The 21,875-nt window shown below is 37.1% G+C and overlaps 1 protein-coding gene across 2 annotated transcripts in view; it reads right to left on the bottom strand.

Annotated features, from left to right (window-relative positions):
* Window positions 1-21,875, bottom strand: part of Phyhipl (phytanoyl-CoA 2-hydroxylase interacting protein like) — a 36,974-nt gene that overhangs the window by 3,901 nt on the left and 11,198 nt on the right. For both annotated transcript variants that reach the window (XM_038342832.1, XM_038342831.1), the window contains exons 2-4: window positions 7,092-7,288; window positions 5,257-5,431; window positions 1,984-2,101 (exon numbers count right to left, since the gene is read on the bottom strand). In XM_038342832.1, coding sequence (XP_038198760.1) covers window positions 1,984-2,101; window positions 5,257-5,431; window positions 7,092-7,288 — 490 coding nt within the window. The remainder of the gene's footprint in view (window positions 1-1,983; window positions 2,102-5,256; window positions 5,432-7,091; window positions 7,289-21,875) is intronic.

Below are 21,875 nucleotides of genomic sequence, written 5' to 3' on the forward strand. Positions count from 1 at the left end.
AATTTATTTATGATTTTTTTCAGTTATGATGATCTGTGAAGATTATCAGGTAATTGTAAGATTCATTCATAGCCAATCAAGCATTCTGAAGATAACATCTTAAAGGGATCTTAATCAAGGAAATGTATCTTGATGATAGTTTACTAATTAAAAGGCAAATCAAGAGCTATGGAAGTAAATGCCCTTACTAAAGTTCATTGCATAGGAGACTGAAGTATTTTTGTTGTTGTTGTTGTTATTTGTAGTTTTGGGGTTTGAACCTTGACCGCTGCACACCAGGCAAGCACTCTGTCAGAGCTCCATCTCCAGCTGAGAAGGGCTTCTTCTTCTTCTTCCTCTTCTTTAAAATAAGGCTTTAAAAAATGTTGAAGTCTACCCATGCCATAGTAACTGTATTTGTATGTAATACTTCAAGATATAATTTAAATGGGTTTTACTAGATGTTATTTTTGGAATTAAAATAAAAGTACATTCTGTTGTTGGTACACACATCTTTCATGCTCGTGGGCTGGAATTAAATCATGTAATGTATACAATTACTTTATCCTTTTCCAGATTCTCTGATGCAAACTTTTTGTATTTTTGGAAACATTTCTGAGAACGAATTAAGCAAATGTTAACAGTTATAGAAAGGCTCTGCCCATGGAAGAATCAAAAAAATCCTAGAGAAACACTGACCTCCAGTGGCCACACTTAGCAGTCATTGGTAGGATCCCAGGAACCCGAACCTACACCCAAGATCTGTTTTCTGTTGATGTGTTTCTTTTGGAGGCAGCAGCAATAGTGGAAATTTTTTGGTTTTCAAATTTTATGCTAAAAATATAGAAACTTCTCTTGCTGAATATACTAAGTCATTCTGCATTAGCAGCTGATAAGCACAATAATTTGTCTGTCATTCAGTTTAAGTGAATGGCATCCACCAGAAATTATATAGACTTTAGGCCGGTTAAGAGAACAACAGGCTGAAATTTGAATTTATAAGATATTCAAACAAAAGGCAGATACGTGGGCCTGTCATCAAAATACATACAAATACCAGGCACAACAAAGCACTTGGCTTTTATTCAGATAGAAAACATCCCCTCAGGTTCTTGCGGTTGAACATTTGGTCTCCAGCTGGTGGCGCAGTTAGAGCAGTGGAAGAACCAACCTTGCTAGTGGAAGGAGCCCCTGGGGTAGGCCCTGAGAAGGGGATAGCCTAGCACTTCAGGCCACGGTCTCCCAAGCTGTCTGGTGCTCTAAGAGTGCTGAGCTGCCTGTCACCATGTCTTCCTGGACGGCAGGAGGGCAGAAACATTTTTCACAGGTTGCTTCTCTCAGGTTCATGACCTCAGTGGTGAAAAAAGTGACTAAGGAATAATTCTTCTAGAACATATATGCTAGACATTTCTTTCTCAGTGCTACTGCATTTGCCACAGCTTGAAGCTCATTTTGAAACATGATTTTGATTCCAAAGAAATTAGAAAAGTATGTAATAAATTAAAAGAAACAAGACTTCCTTATTTTCATATATAGTGCTTTCAAGTAAAAAATCCCTTATAACTCTAAAGTGATTAAAGTTCTTATTTATTATATTGTTGTTTTGATACAGATCTCTTGGCTGTTGCCTAAGCTGAGCTAGAACTCAAGGTGACCTTTCTGCCTCATCTTCTCAAATGCTAGTACTATCAGGGTGAGCCACCACAACCAGCCTAAACAAAACAAAACAGATACTTTGGGTTGTGTGTACAAGTTCAGAACCACTGTACTGTGTCATTTTAAAAGCCTTTGTCTCTTGGGGCTGGAGAGATGGCTCAGCAGATTAGAACGGTTGCTGCAATTCTAGAGAATTCAGGTTTAATTCTCAGTTCACATGATGACTGACAACCACCTGTAACTACAGTTCCAGGCGACCCTGCACCCTCTCTGGCCTCTGTGAGAATGTGGTATATAGACATGCATGCAGTCAAGACACCCAAACAAGTAAATAATAGTGATTCTTACCTAACATAGTCAAAATACTCTTTGTGCTGGTTCCGATAGAACACAGAGAATTTAAGCATGCGTCCCGCAATCACGTCAGCCTTCTCCAGCAGCTGTGTTAGATGAACTTTTGAGTAATCTGAAACATTTAAAAGTCTATTATTGAGGACTATAGTACCAAAAGTGCCAGCTACATGCTTTATAAATCAGGGATTATTAAAACAGATCTTTAGGGAGTTAAACTTTGTAAATAGGAAGGTATCAAGAAAAGATTTTTTTTCTTTCAGTGGCTGATTTTTATTTCTATATAAATATTCTTTATGGTTCAAGGTTATTTCTTAGAATATTCTTGTAATTTTTAATCTTTCAAATTAAAGATTCTGAAGCAACCACGTTCAACAGCCAAACAAGTGGCACTCAACTGCACCCCTACCCACCAGCACCCGTACCCACCAGCTCCTCTACCCACCAACACCCCTACTCAAGGGCATAGATAAAACGTAGATGAAATGGTCCTGGACTACTTGCTAAACCTGAACAGCAAGTACTCTTCATCTTTTAACTATGAAAGTAAAGAAGGGTAATTTATAGAGAAATACTGTAGAACAATTAAAAGCTGACTTATTTTCCTCGTAATTCTGCACAAATGCTATGAGATGTAGGAAAAATGAGAAAGCCATAGAAATTGCTCTATAAAAACATGCTTTTATTTCCTTTTATTTCTTGAAGTAGAAAAAATGCATTCACCTGACAGCTTATGCATTAGAGCCTGTGTATGCGTGTGTGTGCATGTGTGTGTGTGTGTGCATGTGTGTACTGGAACCACCAAAGACCTTCTTTAAGCTAATAAAGTCATAGTATTTCAGCCCTTTTTTCTTTGGTACAAAGTAGCCTCTGGCAGATAAATTATGTAGCTCCCTCAAGTAGAAAAATACCAAGATATTTTTTTGTGTACTTACACAGAAACATGCTTGTACTCCAGGTGGGGTTCTACTTATTAGCAATGCTTACCAGAAGTGCTTCAGATTTTGAGTTAGGGGAGTTTATAATATTTGGATATATTTTAATGGTTTTATTATTTCAAAAATCAAAACTGCTTCAAAGTTTAAAATATTCTGAGCACTTTTATCAGTGCTCAAATGTTACAGATTTCAGGGGCCGAAGAGATGGTACAGCAGTTAAGAGCACTTGTTGCTCTTTCAGATAACCTGGTTCAATTCCCAGCACGTACACGTGAGCACTGTGTGGTTACAGGGACCTGATGCCCCTTTCCGCCCCACCCCCACACTAAAGCACAGGCATTTGTGCAGGTACTCATACATACATATTTACAAAGGTTCAGATTCAGAGCATTCTAATTTAGACTTTTTGATTGTGACTATTCTACAACAGCACAGCATCAAAAGACAGCATGTCTGTATGTCTGACTTAAACCTTTAATACAGATATACTATAGAGATGGATACTTTGTACTGGTATGGATCTTGCTCTACTGACAAAAAATAAGGTGAAGTACCTCCCACAAACCTTCCTGGTGCTACAAAAACAAATGAAAAGGGATTCAGGAAAAGGACTAAATGTGAGGTGGATTCCAGAGCAGGATAGTAATTCCAACGTGATAGAGCAGACACAGGGACGTTATCTCCAGAGAGCTCTGTTTGCTGTTAATACAATATTGGCATCTTTAGCTGTTTCATTTCTGATTACCAAACTATCATACTTAACTTATCCTACACTATTTCTTTACATTTTAACATCTCTGATGCTGCCTAACAATAAATGCAATAAGAAAACATTGCCATATTTAATTGGCAATTTTCTTTATGATACATTAAAATGGTGGCTCTTATAATCCGTGGGATATAGGGAAATACAAGCAAATATGGTACTTGTGAGAAACTTTTTACCTTGTTCTCAAATACTGAAATCTTTGGCAGTCAAGAGTGTTAACATTCTTAGCAGCTTTGTCATAGAATAAACAAAGAGGCATGAAGGTAAAACCAAAATGAGACAGACTTTTGGCCACTTAGCACGCCCTTAGAGTTCACAGATACCAGGATAAGTAGTAGCTAATCATGAGCTGTATCTGAAAGAATGCAAGTGTGTGGCCATGTAAGAAGGGGTTGGGTCTTATTTGAAATTTGCCACAGATGTGAGAGTTGCTAAGTGACCTGGAAACCGATGAGTAAATTGTTTTCTAGATTTTTTTCAACAAGCTCTTTCATGTTAAACAGCCTCTTTCTAATTTTTTTTTTCTGTAGCTGAGTGTGTGTATGTGCATGGTGTGGAGGCCAGAGGTCACCTCAAATGTCAAGTGCCATCCACCTTATTTTTTGAGACAGGTTCTTTCACTGGCCTAATGCTTTCCAAGAAACTAGGCTCCTTGTCCTCAGAGTCCCAGAGATCTGCCTGCCTTTGCCATTCCAGAGCTGGGATTACAAGCATGTGCCACCATGCCTGACTTTAAAGTGGGTTCTGGGATTCGTCAGGTCTGCATGCATGCAAGGCAAGCAGTTTACCACCAGAGCTATCTCCCTAGTCCTCTCTGAATTTGTTTAATAGGAAAAACGTCACCCAGGTAAAGAGGAAGCAGTAAAGCCCCATCCTAACCGACAAAAGGAGAGGATGGCGAAAGTGCTCTAGGACACTCAACAAACATGCGCTGTGTGACAGATTGGACAGAGGAGCAGGAGGAAAGAACGCCAGCGCTTCCATGAAAATACTGACCACTCAAATGGAGTGTGGGGTTCCAGCAGAGAGCAGGCCCTCCACATCAGGTTTCTCAGACAGATGACTGCTTAGGAAGTTTGTAATGAAGCAAAGATGCACAACAGGGCAGTAGTTTATAAATAGCCCTTTCAAGCTCTTCCAGCACTTAGGTAAAAGTAACAAATATTTTTGCTGGGCATCTACCTACGTCTATCTCTAACCTAAGTGCTGTTTCTGGTTTCTTTCCTTCAATATCTCTGAAAATGACACAGTGATAGATAAATAGATATGAACACGCTCTTTACAGGATGAGGGTCCATGAATGTTGACTTTATTCAGAAATTGCCTCAGTTTTTATTTCACTTTGAAAAAAACTACACATGCAGCCAAGGGCAGTCTGACTCCACCACTCAAGTTGCTTGTCTGAGAGCTCAGCTCCCTCCAACCAATACAATACCCATTAAGCAATGCTACCAACAGCACCACACCTCCGATGCAATGCTTACTCACCTTGTAGGTACAAAAAGTGTATGTTGAGGGTTAGCTTTCCCAGAATGCTAACCAATATAAACCACAGCTCCTTACCTGCTGTACAGAATTCTATAATCTCACTCCATTCAGACACAACATAATCACCGTCAACTTGTTTTGAGGCAGTCTGCACCGCTACTGTATACTCAGTCCTTGGGCTCAAAAACCAGTGTCCACGAACAGTCATTGGCAAGGGAACAGCTTTTGCCACCAATTTTGTTGGAACATCCTAGAAAGATAAAAAGGAAGATGAGGCAGTAAAGAATAAAGGGGAGGAAAAAGTAGGCAAGGAAGAGCTAGGGAGATAGGAAGGCTATTAAATAACTTTCATCAACTATAAACAATAGAGAGAAACCTAAACTCCTAAGAGCAGGGCTCCTGTTTGAGAACATCCAACAATTATTATATTTACATGTTTATTCTCTATATGCAGAAATTAAGGCCCTGGAAGAACAAGAGACAGGTTTCACATCCTACAATCTAGAAACAGAAAAGGACCTATATTCTAATCATCATTTATAACATACTGTTTTCTCCTGTACATGCTATCTTCTTCAATACAGATTTTAAAAAAAGCATAAAAAAGAACTAAGATTAATTGATTTAAAGTCTACTAAGTTAAAAATATATTTGCTTGATTCTTATGACTTGATAATCTTACTAAAGTGGTTCATATGTTAAGGAGAGAATGCTTTTAAAGTAAATATTAAAACAGATGAATTTGTTTCACATAGGATTAGGTAAGTTTCATAAAAGTATGGTGTCTGAGAAAGCTTAGGTCTTTTTGACCCCCAATTGATTACCTGCTGTTTGAACACTCACTACATTTTCAAAGTTGTGGTATTCTTGGGTGAAGTAGAGGTCAAGCCTTGAAGTATTCATCATTTAATGTTAAGCATATCAAACATTATTCAAGAAGCAAATGACAGCAAAAAGAACACCCAAAGCCAGAACTGGATTTGATAATAATGACCAATGAATAGTATCCTGCAGTATGTAAATCCTCATTATGTTTAGTTTCTGTAACCATGAAAGACATTTCCAGAAACATAAGATGCATTAAATTTTCTGAGGTTAAGACTGAGTAGCACTATCTTCTTCAAAGACCATGTTTATGTCTGTTTTAATCATCAGTAAAAGCAACAAAGCATAAGAGAAACACTCGAGCCAGGTAATGGCTACTCCTAACAGCCACATCTGGAGGAAGAGCTGTCTCACAAAGGGTGACGACAGAAACAGCAGGTAAATGTTACATATTACAACATGTGAAGGTTAGTAATTTTCAAACAAAATAAAGTACCCCCCAATTTTACTTTTTAGGGCATTTTTAAGGCCTAATGTGTTTAAACAAAGTCCCACAATTTTATAAGTCAATCAGTTTGATTCAGGGAAGAATGAGTGCTTTATTGGAAAACTATTCAGAGCAGACGGCATCTTTTTTCCTTCTGCTTCAGTGGAAAGAATTTTACAGTTTGGTAAACAATTAGCTATTTTAGTCTACATGGAGTAACTGAATTCTGAGTGGGGTAGCTGTCCTATCCCCTTCAAACTCCACTGCCCTCTCCAAGACGGTTTGACTTCATTTGTGTAGGTTTTAATATAACTGATTTATAACTGGATTGTATCTTGAACTATCCTTATAGCACAGGATCAATTTCTTTTAATGAGTTAAAGTTTGCTATTTTTATCTTTGCATATAGTTGTGATTTACCCTTTCACATGGTATTTCATTTTTCTTCAAAATTTTATTATGGCAATAAAGTTTTAAATCACACATAATTTTGTTTCTTAATGTCAAATATCTAAGTCATTAAAATTATTCTTTCTTTCAAAATGTCTTGATATTTAAAATGTTTTCAAGATGCAATGAATGTGTTTACTAGGTTTACCTTGTGTTTAAATTTATTAGAGTTCTTGTTCTCTTTCTTGTTGAGGTCAATGAAATAGTGTGTAATGCGGTCCTTTGACTTCGAGTCCATCTCCCATGAGATCTTGAAGGAGTCACATGTGATGTTACTTATTTTGATGTTATGTGGGACAGGGAGTTCTTCCATTTCTGCTATGCCACTGTCTTGTGATTTGTTACCTGTCAGAAAATAATGCATAGAAAATTAGCTTTTGATGAGTTTTTCCAGTATTCAGTGTCTTTAGTGGTATATATGTATTTCTGAATTCAAAAGTACTTAATCTAAGATTCCATTTTGCTCATGAAGTAATTCACATCATAATGAAAGGTATTTATAAGGCCATATCACCAGTTAAAAAGCAGGCAGTTCACTCCTATGATTGCTGTATTTCCATTTCCTAATCTCTGATTTATAGAAACATATTGATGATCCATCTTGCCTGTAAAACATCAGCTCTGCCTAGTTACAATCTTGCTGAAAAGCCTCAAAGGACCATTCTTTCTACATGACAAGTCAATGCTTACCCCAAGTAATACAGTATTCTACCAAGATGGTGACACAGAAGTGCTGAAAATGAAGTGGCCCAGTCAAATGATGGCAATGCTTGTGTAGAAGTCTAAGAGGTAGCAATGGAGAGCGGCAGAACTTGCTCCTCCTCCTTCACTTTGGAAATACCATATAGAAAAACAGTGTACAAATACTGAATAATACTAAAGCCTACTCATTTACCCTGCCAAGGTTTTTGTTGTAATCATTTCTCTATGATACTTGATTAATTGAATTTTGAGTGCGGAAATAATAAACCAGGGTAAAGACAAAAGCTGAATGCCATGCTAACTGATGTCATTAAAACCATGAGTCATCTTTATACTGTCACCTGGAGAAACTCTTAGCTCCTTTCTAGCAGTACAACACAATGGCTGAAGGACAAAAAGAGAAAATATAGACATATTTGCCATTTAAGTTTCTGCTATGTGTGAATAACTAAACAAACATTAATAACTGCAACAAATCTCATGAAAAGCTTTGTTTTCATTAAAATGTGAAGGGAAATACCACCTGAATTAAAATGTGGAGATCTCTGATCAAATCATACTTTTTTCTTTGGACATTATAAAGCTCTTATTATATCAAGAATATAAAATTTAAAACTATCACAGGCCCAATTTTAGACAAAATCAAGATATTAACTCCTTTTGTTGGAGTTTTGTTTTGTTTTGTTTTGTTTTTTTGAGACAGGATTTCTCTGTAGCTTTGGAACCTATCCTGCAGCTAGCTCTTGTAGATCAGGCTGGCCTTGAACTCACAGAGATCTGCCTGCCTCTGCCTCCTGAGTGCTGAGATTAAAGGTGTGCACCACCACTGCCCGGCTAACATTAACTATTTTTATGATGCTTTCTTATTTGCTTAGAATTTAAGAATTAAGCTAAAATCTTCCTTCCCATACTTCATAAATCACTTTTAAAATAAGATTTTGAAATAAATGACAGAAAAAGAGAGATTTTGCCTATAAAAACTGACAGAACAGCAAACAAAACCCACCACCATGCACTAAGTACTCAGTCCATCCCAGCTCTGCCACGTGTGAATCTGTAATCAGCTCTACCTTAGTAAAGACATGATGTAAGAGTAATTCTGGGGGCTGGAGTGATGGCACGGTGGTTCAGAGTGCACACTGCTCTTGCAGAGAGCCCAACATGCAAATCTGTACTCCACAACCATCTGAACTACAATTCCAGGGGATCTGCTTCTAGCCTCTATGGGCACCAGGCATGCACGGAAGTGAAACACTTATATACACAAAATAAAATAATTCTGGCCATAATATTTTAAATATTAGATGATTCTAACATTTTTTGCTACCTTGTTGATCAGTAATACCGAGTGCAGACCAAATACATGATTTCATACATTTTTTTCTATCCAAACATGAATACTACTTTAAAAAATATTTCACAAGCATTTCCTAACGACAGCATTTATTGACATGCAGGGTAAAAACATTGGCAGATTATGCTAAGAATATTTACATATGGCTTTCTCAGTAAGTTTAAAGTGCCTCATATATTTGTACACCAATTCCTACAATGAAGCACAGATCCTCTTTTTAGTCCCTGTAAAAAAAAAAAAAAAACAACAACTAAACCCTCACATCTTACCACCCCATCTTTACCTATACCCTGCCCTATTCCCTCAGCACTAGGCAGCCAGTACCCTGTCATGTGTCTTTACAGATGATCTATTCTACACATTTCCTGTAAACAATGCACATGGTTCTTCATGATCTCCTCTTTTCAAGCAATATATTGCTTTCCAGATTAATCTATGCTATATTATTCATTAATTTATGTTTATTGCTGAACAGGGTGGATAGATCACCTTTTCTTTGTGCTGAGCAGCTGATGGGCATTTCAGCTGTTTCTACTTTGTACCTATCACAAATGCTGATGCTATGAATATTTGCGTACAATGTTTGGTGTGTGCACACATTGAATTCTCTTGTGTATATTCCTAGGAATGGGAAGAGTTAGAAGATCAGATGATAGCTCTAATTTACTGAGGAACTAGAAGACTATTTTTCCAAAGAAGCCACACCACTTTCCAGGAGTGGGTGTGATTCTTACAAAAACTTTTTAGGACCTGTCATTTTTATTATAGTTATTCTTAGCACTTTTTGCCAAGTGGGATTATAGCGCTAATACCTTTGGAATGGTGCAGCACCAAAGAACCATCTTAAGTCATAAAGAAGCCCTAACAGGTATGAAACCTACTGGTATCTTGACTCTACACTTGACCCTCTAACATTGTGAGCAATACATTTCCACTATACAGATACCCAGCTTCAGGAACTTTTTTAGAGCAGCACACATGAATTCTCACTTTCTTCTGTTTACAAGGTATTCTAGCTTATGTTCTATTTGTCTGTGGAAGTACAAAAATCAATCGCTTCTCTAAGAGCTAAGGTTTAGTTTAGTAGAGAATGGCATGCAGAGTAAAACCCAAGTTGTAGGTGTGGCTATCTCTGTTAAAATATTACTATTTCTAGGGTCTCTGAATGGCTGGAAGAGCTAGAAACCCATGCATGTGTATTCACTAATAAGTATCTACATTCCTACAACCTTCCTCAAGACCCAGCAATACCACTTTTGGGTATATATCCAAAGGATGCTCAATCGTACCACAAGGACGTGTGCTCAACTGTTCATAGCAGCATTGTCTGTCATAGCCAGAACCTGGAAACAACCTAAATGCCCCTTGACCGAAGAACGGATAAGGAAAAATGTGGTACATTTACACAATGTAGTACTACACAGAAGAAAAAAAATAATGACATCTTGAAATTTGCAGGCAAATGGATGGAGCTAGAAAACATCATTTTGAGTGAGGTAACCCAGACCCAGAAAGACAATTATCACATGTACTCATTCATAAGTGGTTTTTAAACATAAAGCAAAGAAAACCAGCCCACAAATCACAATCCCAGAGAACCTAGACAATGAGGACTCTAAGAGAGACATACATGGATTTAATATACATGGATAGTAGAAAAAGACAAGATCTGAGTAAATTGGGAGCATAAGAACCATGGGAGAGGGCTGAAGGGGAGTGGGGAGGCAGGAAGGGGAGCAAAGAAAAGTGTAGAGCTCAATAAAAATCAATAAAAAATATCTAAATATCTACATTCCTGTACTTACACATGAAAGCATCAGCACTTATACACACACTTCATTTCTAATCCAGCACACAGCAATACCCTTCATTATAACCTCTATTATAATTCCAACTGTCAGGAAAATTAGTTTTAATTTTAATTATTCATCATGTGTTTATGTATTCAACATAGAATACATACACAAAAGGCGTGTCTGAACTGCATTTCACTTCACTAATGGAAACAAATTCTCTGTTAGTTCAATACTTATGTTAGTTATCTTTAGTCAGAGCTAAGGAGTCAAAATATTACTTTGCAAAAATCACTTGGAAATTTGAACTAAGCTAACTCAAAATAGTTTCTAAATAAGAAATATCACTAGTAAATTTCATACATGTTTATGAGCTGATGTTTCTGAGAAAGATAGAAGGTTGGGTAGGTCTACTACGCACATTAAATCAGTGCTCGTCAGACTAAGACATAGTGCTGACCACGTATTTCAACTTTTCTGTATATTTGAAAATATAAAAATAAGGTATAATAGCAAAATTTACATTTCTTTCAAAAACAATTGAAATGTAATTTTTTCATTGCTTTATGTTAAATATATAAAAAATGTAGCTCCAAGTGACTAACCAAAAGCAATAATCTGGGGGACTCTCACCTTTATGTTCTCACCTTTAAACCTAACCCCTGGGATTATGACACCATAATTAAAATTAGATGGTCAAATCTGGCTCACGGAGACCAGAAATACTACACAGAAAATTCTACAAGTAAGTGACAGGAAAAGGAAATTCAAGCACAAGTAATACATGGCAAGGTTCAGATGTCATGACAACTCTCACATCTTTCTGCTCCCTTCCTAGTCCTAATTATTCTCCCTCTAGTAATAGAAATGGGCTATGTTCCATATATCTATACATTGAAGAATTACTTACAAAAATATTAGGTATATCTTGATAAAAGCATTTAATAAATAAAGACTCTTCATTAACATTTTGCTGGTGAATATTGGTGTATTTAATTAAACAACATGTTTGCAACTGGATTTAGCCAGGCCCCTTCCATTTTTTTTTTTCTGAAATCTCTGGTGAGGATTTCACATGGCAGGTCCACCCCATTAACAGTAACCAATCACATTAGTTTCTGTGTTATGCACTTACTTATTCTTAGCAACACTAACCACTGTGCACATATTTTATTTTCCTTACAGAGTATTCATCTAATTAGAACTCTTTTAAAGTACCTGAAGTATGCAAGAATGTCTTAAGTCTTAAAAATATCTTGAAATTTAAGTAGTTATTTGCCTTATCTACTACTTGTACATTTATTTTCCTTTTTAACTAGTTATTTGTTGTTGTTGCTAGTTTTAGGAAGAATGCTCTGGATCATGTTATATTAATGAGGCTTAGATTTTTTCTCTTTAATTTTTGCCTTTATCTTTACTGCTTCTAGTCTGGTGCACTATCTTTTGGAATTAAACAGCTCCATCTCAGGATGAACACTGAATTAATTTTATTTGCCTCCACTTCAAATTTTTTATTAATTAATTAATTACTTTTACATCACAACTGCAGTTTCCCCTTCTTCCTCTCCTCCCACTCCCTTCCCCCACCTCCTCTCTGCCCCCGCCCCCCACAATCCACTCCTCTGTTTCTGTTCATAAAGGGGCAGGCCTCCCATGGGTATCAACAAAGCTTGTCATATCAAGTTGTGGTAAAACTAAGAACCGCCCTTGTATTAAGGCTGGGCAAGGCAACACAGTATGGGGAATAAGTTTCCAAGAGCCAACCAAAACATTAGGGACAGCCCCTGCTTCCATTATTAGGCATCGTGAAAGTAGACCAAGTCACATATGTCATATGTATGTAGAGCACCTAGGTAGGAACAATGTAGGCTCCCTGGTTGTTGGCTCAGACTCTGAGTTCCTGTGAGCCAGGTTAGTTGTTTCTGTGGGTTTTCTTGTGATGTCCTTGACCCCTACCCTGCCTCCTACAATCTTTCCTCCCTCTCTTCAGCAGGATTCCCTGAGCTTGGCCTAATGTTTAGAAATCAATATAGCACTTTTTCAGAAAACTGGGACTCAATCTACCTCAAGACCCAGTTATACCACTCTTAGGCATACACCAAAAGGATGTTCAATTATACTACAAGGACATGTGCTCAACTATGTTCATAGCAGCTTTATTCGTTATAGCCAGAACATGGAAACAACCTAGCTGCCCCTCACCTGAAGAATGGATAAGAAAATGTGGTACATTTTACCCAATGAAATATTATTCAGCTGTTAAAAAAACAATGACATCATGAAATTGAAGACAAATGAATGGAACTAGGGGGAAAATTCATCCTGAGTGAGGTAACCCTGACCCCAAAAGGGCAACGTGCTTAAAAGTGAGTATCAGCTGTAAAATCAAGGATAACCATGCTACAACCCACAGATCCAGAAAGGCTAGGTAACAAGGAGGGCCCTTAAGTTCACTTTTAAGTTCTTTAAGTATTTATACCTATTCTTGTTCCTTGGTTAGTACTTTAAATATAGCCTTGCACTCTGAGTTACAGTGTTTTCACTGTATTTTCAGAAAAACTCTATAATTTTTTCTTCCTCTTATATCCATGCATGACTAACAGAAGCTGCTGTTTTCTCCCAAAGGTGAAAGTATAGCTTTCAATCTTAATTTCTAGTTCTATTTACTGCATGTGACCAGTGTTGTGTGTTGTCCTGGCTGGCACTGTCTGTTTCTGTGACTGGTGGCCAAGGGGTCATCCTCTACTAGCAAGGCATGAAGGTGCAAGGGTGGATGCAGGTACAGACAAGCAGGCTGCTGCATTTCTGAATTCTAAGTCACACTGTTGGTATCTTTTCCTTACTTTTATCCACTACATCTCTCCCGTACAAGTGTAAACGTGGCATCTTAAATCCTCTATTAGCAACAGAGTATTTCTCTAGTAGGGGCTGTGAATCACCAGGTGCTACTGCTGTCAAAAGTGGATGGTTGGGTTATTTGGTTTAGGAGTAACTGTTCTGTTAGTTATGAATTGTGACTTTTAACATTTAAAACTATCTTTTGTCTTCATGGCTAGATTTATTTGATTGACGGGAGAGCAACACCTACTTTCTTATTTCTTAGCTTCCTGTGTATTTTTTCTACCATTTATTTTTGCACTGCTAAATGACTATGTTTCATATCTCTGTGCTGTTTTAAGGACAAAAGTAGCTGACTTTAAGTTGGTGAATTGGGCATATTTAGTGTCCTGGTATTCAGCTTATTTGCTTATCTACAAATCTGTCTGTTGCTTTGTATCTTCTCCTCTGCCTGTGTTTCTGCTTTCTTTAATTTCTTTTAACATTTAGATATTATAGTTTTTACTCATGGTTACCAATGTGTTTGTTTTCAAAATGTCCTTTATCTCCTTTTTTCCCTTACCTTGTATCATGAGGCATTTCCAACAAGAGTGGCAACTGTTGCTGTCATACACTGTCTCTGTAATAGTGAGCTGGATTTACACTTTCCCTTTCCTGATCTAGTTATATAATTTCTACCTTGCCAGAATATAGTTTTATATATTTTACTTCTTCTTTTATCTTCTTTCACATTAAAAACAAGTATGCAGCATCAAAGAGGACACACCATTCTGTAAGGGACAAGCATGAATTCTAGGGCGTATGAGGAAAGCAGCTGTGAAACAGGACAAGTTCAGGGGCAGGGCTAAGCGCATCCAGGCAGCCCTCGCATTCAAGGCAAAGGACAATATAAACTTTACAATTTCATTTCCAATTGGGTTTGTTTTGCTACTTCTAATCAGCCATTGCAGATTGCATATTTCCATTATGCTAGTGCCTAAGCTGCTTTTCTATGCTGACAGCTGTATCACACTTGCAGAAGTGCCCCACTGTTAATTACAGAATGGTTAAGTGCATGCATGCCTACTAGGAAGACAGACAGAGATGTGTGACCTTGGGCAAGTATCTTCTGATCCTCTAAGTTCTGTTTCTTCATAGGCCAGCCAGGATAGAATGAGGTAATAACCCACATATGAGAACCATAACTTCTGGCTTGTATTACACAGTTTTAGCTGGTTCAACGTACATTCATGCAAACGGAAATGATTAAAACTCTACTCCCCCAACATGGTCTAATTAATATATAACTTTGCTAACACATGGAGGCTGTCAATACCCCTAGTAATCTTTAATGATTTATTTCTTTTGAAATCACATTTTCTTGAAATTTGTCTGTGTCTGAATATATCCAAGAACTTTTTAGTAAATCCATGTGCTAAAAGAGACCTATATTTCTTAGTTTTGATGTTATATTTATGTGTGAATAATCTCTAAATTTAATTTCACGCTTCTCTCTTAAACAGACATTTTCCCCTTATTTTTTGCAAACAGAATCCTGTTGCAGAGCATCTCCGAGTGCTGTCCTCAAAGTTTCATTTGAGCTCAGAGTATGCTGGGCTGCTTGCTACATACGTAAGTAGGATGTCTCAAGCTTCACTTGTATATGGCATGTCACACTGTTGTTCTTTGCTATACGCCTCACATTCACATTGTTCTTCATCACACAGTTCCCTCTGTATCTAGGCTTTCAGTGCCTGTAATCTGCATTTCTAATAATAGTTTCACATCCAAATAAGTAATATTTTGGGGGAAGCATGTACACAGTAGTTATGATCTAAATAATATTTCATCCTAGTTTTCAATCTTAAAATCATAACTCATAAAAACACAGCCTTGGCTCATAGCCACTATTCCTGTAGGGTTAGGATTTACAGAGGAGGACATGGGAAGCCAGCTGTCACAGTCTTAGTAGACAGTTAAGCAGGGAATTCTCTGACACCTGCTTTTTATATAAAAAAACAAACAAAAAAAAAAACCCCTTTCTCTCCTTCCTGAACAGCAGCCTATGAGGTCAAAGCAGGGGAAGCATGGCTATCATCAAACTCAGAAGCCCAAGAATCAGAAGTGAGAAGAGATTCAATGCAGTTACTATACTCCTTAGTTTAAAACATTAAGATTTTATGAAAAGCCAAGAAAACCTGTTTCTAATAGCCGTACCTGGTGTTAGATCTCAGTCAAATAATCTAAGAAGTTTTAAAGCAGATATTGATCAATGTCCCTAAAGTTGAACTGAAGAATAGTAAACATGCAACAAATGAAAACATGTATGCACACACCCACATACACACAAAGAAAGTTGAAAAAAAGAGGAAAGAAAAGGAGACCTCTTTATTACCTAACCTTGAAGTTAGATAACTGAAAATATATGTACATAGGTATACGGGCAAGAAAAAATAAAATGTACTGGCTTCTTCTTCCCTTTCTTTGTAAAATCAAAACCACAAATGACAAAATATCATAGTACTAAACGTGTTTCAAGATGAATAATTTTTTTCAGTCTGGTCATAACTGGAAAGTATTAAGAACAACTCAGTGTGTGAAGCTGGAAGGCCTCTGACAGACGGTAACATGAGACAGGGACAGTTCTTCTAAAAGTCAACAGATATTTGTAATAAAAGGGATAATTTGATAGGATTAAAAAACATATGATAATTTTAGCTAAGGCGCTCCCACTATCTAGGTAAATTAAGGTGTAAGTAGGTTCTCAGTTAACCACAATGAATATTTAAATATAACATCAGGCCAGAGACTTTCAGTATTAGAAAAACTTATGAGCATTACACTAACAAGGGAATAGTCTAAATCCTTAACATATACTTTTTCAAAACAATGTGTATATGTGTGTCTGTGTGAGTATCACACATGATCAGGTACCCACCAAGGCCATAAGAGGGTGTTGGGTCCCCTAGAATTGAATTATATGTAGTTGTGAGCTACCCATTGTGGCTCTACAAGAGCAGCAAGTGCTTTTAACCACTGAGCCATATCTCCAACCCTGTTTTTAATTCTTAGGGAAGCTTATGGCAAGTATTAATATCATCTACATTCTAAAAAATGAAGAAATGAGATACATACGAAGATGTTTCATAACTTGTTTGATTCCAAACAACTGGTATAAAAGTTACATATGTAATTCCAAGAGCAACCAGCTAGTTAACCAACAATCCTGAGTTGAGGGTTTAGATAACTCAGAGTACTGGTCCCTGCACAAATGAGACTGATTTCAAGGAGACATAGGTTAAAGTCAGGACTTCATCTTCTGTGGCTTGTCAACTGCAAAGTAACAATAACTGAACACAATGTAAGTTTTCTCTTAGTCAAAAGTTGACATTGGCGGCATACTTAGGTTCCTGGGTATAAAAGGCTTAAGAGTTTGTATCATAAGCATCTTTAAAAAGAACCAAGTCTCGAATGAGGCAGGTGTAATGAGATGCTATTATGTTTATCCAGGAAAACCCAACTTACATTTATTCTTTCTTATGTTCTGCTTATGAATCCTTATGGGTGCATTTATTATTTTTTTGATTGAATGATTTATAAATCACTGTGCACCACATTTTGGATAGCTGTTCTCCATATTTACTTGTTCACTGTGAGATAACTGTATATAAAATGTTTTAAAATGCAATGTACACCAGCAGTATACTAATCACAGAGCTCAGAATACACAGAAATATCTGAGACACTCCAAGGGAAGGGGCTTCTTGATGTAAAAACCACAACTGTCTACTACAGGGAAAAGAAAGATGTACATCTTTCTGTCCTAGAAAAATTTAACTTGCATCTTAAAACATTTAAGTACTGTTGCTGACAAATTAATGTTATTTTATATTTTTCCATTGTTCACCATGCAGGCATGTAAACAAGACAATACTGCACTCTGGTGTGTTTTCTTTTAAAAATGAGGTTTGCTCAGAGAACTGTCATGAAGTTGATAAGCTTAATGACATCTACCTTCCTAAATAAGAATAGATATTTTATTCTCCCATCATTTCAAATTCTCTTCATAGTTGATAGTGAAAAGGTGTCTCTGTTGCAAAACAAATACAGGAGATAAGGTGTTTTTGTAAACAGTAATACAGTATACTGTAGGCAGAGACTGCTCATTTGTTTCCCGGCTGCCCAGACCCGAAATAATCACACAGAAACTATATTAATTAAAACACTGCTTGGCATATTAGCTTAAAATTCTTTTAATTAACTCTTACATCTTAACACATTTCTATTATTCTGTGCATTGCCACAGGCTGTAGCTTTCCAGGTAAAGTTCTAGAGTATGTCTCCGTCTGCAGCTACATGGATCTCTTTGACTCTGCCTACTTTCTCTATATATCTCTGTTCAGATTTCCCACCTGGTTTTATTCTGCCCTGCCATAGGCCCAAAGCAAATTGTTTATTAATCAATGGTAATAAAACATATTCATACAGAGGGGAATCCCACATCAGTATAATATCACCTGCCAACTAAAGGTTATGGAAAGGCAAAAGGAGTTCTTCCAGAGAAAATCTGTGCATTTCTTTTCTAGTCATTGTGACCAAATACCTCACAAGAGACAAGAGGAGGAGGATACATGTTTATTTTTGGCTCACTCTCTAAGGATATGTAGTCCATCACAGAGCAGCAGAAGCATGAGGTGTCAGTTACACTGTGCCCACCACAGTCAGGAAGCAAAGAATCCTGAGTGCTGGTGCTCACCACATTCTCTTTCCTCCCCCTACTCAGTCCCAGTCCACACAGGGACGAGACACCCGCATTTAGTGCTAGGCTTCCCTCCTCCGTTAACCCTCATACACAGGTCTAGACCTCTGTCTCCTAAGTGATTCTAAATGCAGGCAAGTTCACAGTTAAGATTTACTATCAAGTCTATGCCTTGCCAACATAATACACACACCCACACACACACACACACCCACACACACACACACACCACTTTTAAACTGTAATGGTAAACATATAAAATTTAAGTTAGTCTCACCCCTAGACTAATTTTTTCTTCTTTCCTTCTTTCCCTCTCTCTCTCTCTCTCTCTCTCTCTCTCTCTCTCTCTCTCTCTCTCTCTCTCTCTTTCTTTCTATAAAACCCCTTTACCTGACAGAAGACTGTGACTTACACACTCAGTAGACATATGTAATTGTTGGCTGCTTGTCAGTAGACTAGAGATAAGTGTAGAACCACAGTGTCTACTGTGTTCATTCTCTACAGTTGTGCATCACAGTCTAGTAACATGCACATGAGTATATATGCAAATTTGAAGCCCTTACTGCCACATATTTTTCCACATAACTTAGTTGCTTCCCTTTATATCCAAATTTCTCAGGACACTTGCCACCTGTTATTTCTTTTTCCTTTATTCTTACTCAGTCAAACTTAGCCTCTAAGACCACAACAAATACCCCCTTGTCAAATGGCAGCCACAGCTCCTTCTCAGTTCTCCAGCTTTCCTCTGATGGAGGCTCAGGGCGTGCTACTTTGTGTACACTTGTACTGGAGCGAACATCTGAAGTAACCCATGAAGAATTTACCTGCATGGAAAATTCTGACATTCTTCCTAAGGTTGTAAGACTCATTCCTGAACTATCCTCCCTGTATCTAGAAGGAAAAAAAAAAAAAAAACCATTGTTATCTCTGAGGACCCAGAGAAGACTCAGAACAAGTAAACTTCAGTGCTCACCTTCTACCCCCTTGCCCAATCCACTCTACAATGCTATATTTCTTCATCACACTAAGCATGAAATACACACAGTTTTCCCTATTTTCTTACGTCTTCATTTCTAAAAGCCCTATATTGTACAAAGGAGCTACTCAATAAACTTGTATGCTTTTCTTTTGGTAACTTCTTTGGTTACATGGGTCTTGGTCATAGATTGTTTTAGAATTAGGTAGGTGATAATTAGGTGAGATTGTTTTAGAATTAGGTATGAGATCTTTTCCTCTGGTACCTACTCCTTCCATGCTTGACAACTTTGCCACACCAAAAGTTCCTGTTTCTCAGGAGTCTGCTCAAGACTATATCTGATGAATGTTACACTTCAGAACCAACAATAGACCTTCAGCAATTATACAAGTGCAGTGTGGGGCAGTGGTGGTGCACACCTTTAATCTCAATGCTTGGGAGGTAGAGGCAGGCAGGATTGCTGTGAGTTCAAGGCCAGCCTGGTCTACAAGAGCTAGTTCTAGGACAGCCTCCAAAGCTACAGAGAAACCCTGTCTTAAAAAAAAAGAAAGAAAGCAAGAAGAAAGGAAAGAATGAATGAAGGAAGGAAGGAAGGGAGGGAGGAAGGAAGGAAGGAAGGAAGGAAGGAAGGAAAGAAGAAATGCAGTGTGACTGCCACTTGCTACTTATCCTGTTGGGCTTCAAAGACACCTCAATTCTGAAATAATTTGAAATGTAGCTTTTAATTGTTATCCTTCAAATTATTCCCAAACCCAGTATTCTTTTCTGAGATGCACCATCCATAAAATTTATACTTCAATAACAAATGCAGGTTAATAATCTTTTGTTGATTTCTAGAACCTCAATTCCTTCCTATATGAAGGCTGTGTTCTCTGTCTTCAATGCTTTACTTTCAGTGATCGCTCTCTCTTTTTTTGAAGAAAAATCTATTTCCTCTCATGTCCCAATTGGTTTTATAACATAAAAACTCATCTAGCTATTCATTTATTAGTAGGTATACAGGATCTCACTATGTAGCTTGGGCTGGCCTGAAACTTGCTAGTTAGCTCAGAATGATCATGACTTCAGGATCCTCTTACCTAAACTTCCTGAGCCTTGAGATTACAAGTGTGTATATCTTGGCTAGATTCAAAACTATCTTTTAAGTAAGAGGTTTGTTTTTCTTAATATTCTCAAGATTATGTTGGACTATTAAAGGAAATATAAAAAAACAGAAGCAGTTAAGAAAAATGGTAAGAAATAAGGCTGGAGTAGGAGGCAGGGGCCAAGTCACATGGAGTTTCTTTTTTTAACACTAGAGAATGAGTAACGAGTAATAGGCACTAGTAACCTGCTGGCATTGCATTTCATTGCTATTTTGCATTTCTGAGGAATTCTTCTGAAGCACTGAGAGAGAACACACGTTTAGGGAAAATAACTGTTCCATGATTGATGTATTTCATAAATTTATGTTTCAGATTTCTGACCTTAATCTGCATTTTAAAGTATAATGAAGGTAAGTAAAGACATAAATTATCTGTGTAAATAGCCTTGTGACTGTATACCAAGAAACATGTTTAAGATCACCATTAAAATGTTACATGAAAATGGATCTTAGGTGGTCTTCACATGTCAAAAAAATTAAGATGGGAAAGTATTAAACCATAGTCAAAGCAGTCTGGAAAAGTCATTAGACTATGAAGGAGATGTCACAGGAAAGGTTTGCCGGTGGATACAGAGGAACCATGAGAAGTGTCTGTGAGACTGTAAAGAGGGTGTGGAGGGGAACACACAAATACAACACAGTACGAAGCATGTTTGGCTAGAAGTGGCTGCTCTGTACCTGATGAGTTATCATATTTCAAGTTCAAATTTTATTGCTGTAAATTGTATCATTAGAGTTTTATGAGTAAAGCTTTTAGCAAAGCAAGTAGTTTAAATATTAATTTCCAAAATCAATGGTTTCTGGTCAATTGAACTTCCTTCTTTTTTTGTTACTCATTCACAAACAACTTTGAAAGGTCTTTTAAAGTATGAAGTCCTAGAAAAAGGTAAGTTGCACCCAGAAGGCAACACATAATAATAGGTTCAAATGCCCCACCAATGATGCACAAAATGTTATATAAAAAGATGTCTGTTAAATAAATGGAAAGATTTATGTTAAAGTAATTTGTAAGAACAAAATCGAAGTGTAGAAAGACTACATTTTGTTGACACTGGCACTAAACAAATACCCCTTGAACATTAAAAATGAGAGTTCAAGGTCAAAAGGACATCTTAGAAATACATGTTCAAATACAAACTTCAAAAACAGATTAGGCAAACATTTTAGTTTCTCTTTAGCCTCCACTGCCATTATTTTTCTGCATATCTGAGTTTCAACAATTCATTTGTTTTATGAATGAATATTTTCCTCAAAGCAGACTATATTGTTAAGAGAGAAAAAAATATCTAGTGTCTTCATAGCAAACATGAAAACCTCACCATTTAAAAGTAAGAAAATTGTTTTTATGCTAACAGCTCCGCAGCAATACCTTTAGAAAACAACTATA

The sequence above is a fragment of the Arvicola amphibius genome, chromosome 9 (assembly GCF_903992535.2).
Source record: "Arvicola amphibius chromosome 9, mArvAmp1.2, whole genome shotgun sequence".
In the NCBI taxonomy this organism is placed as follows: Eukaryota; Metazoa; Chordata; class Mammalia; order Rodentia; family Cricetidae; genus Arvicola; species Arvicola amphibius.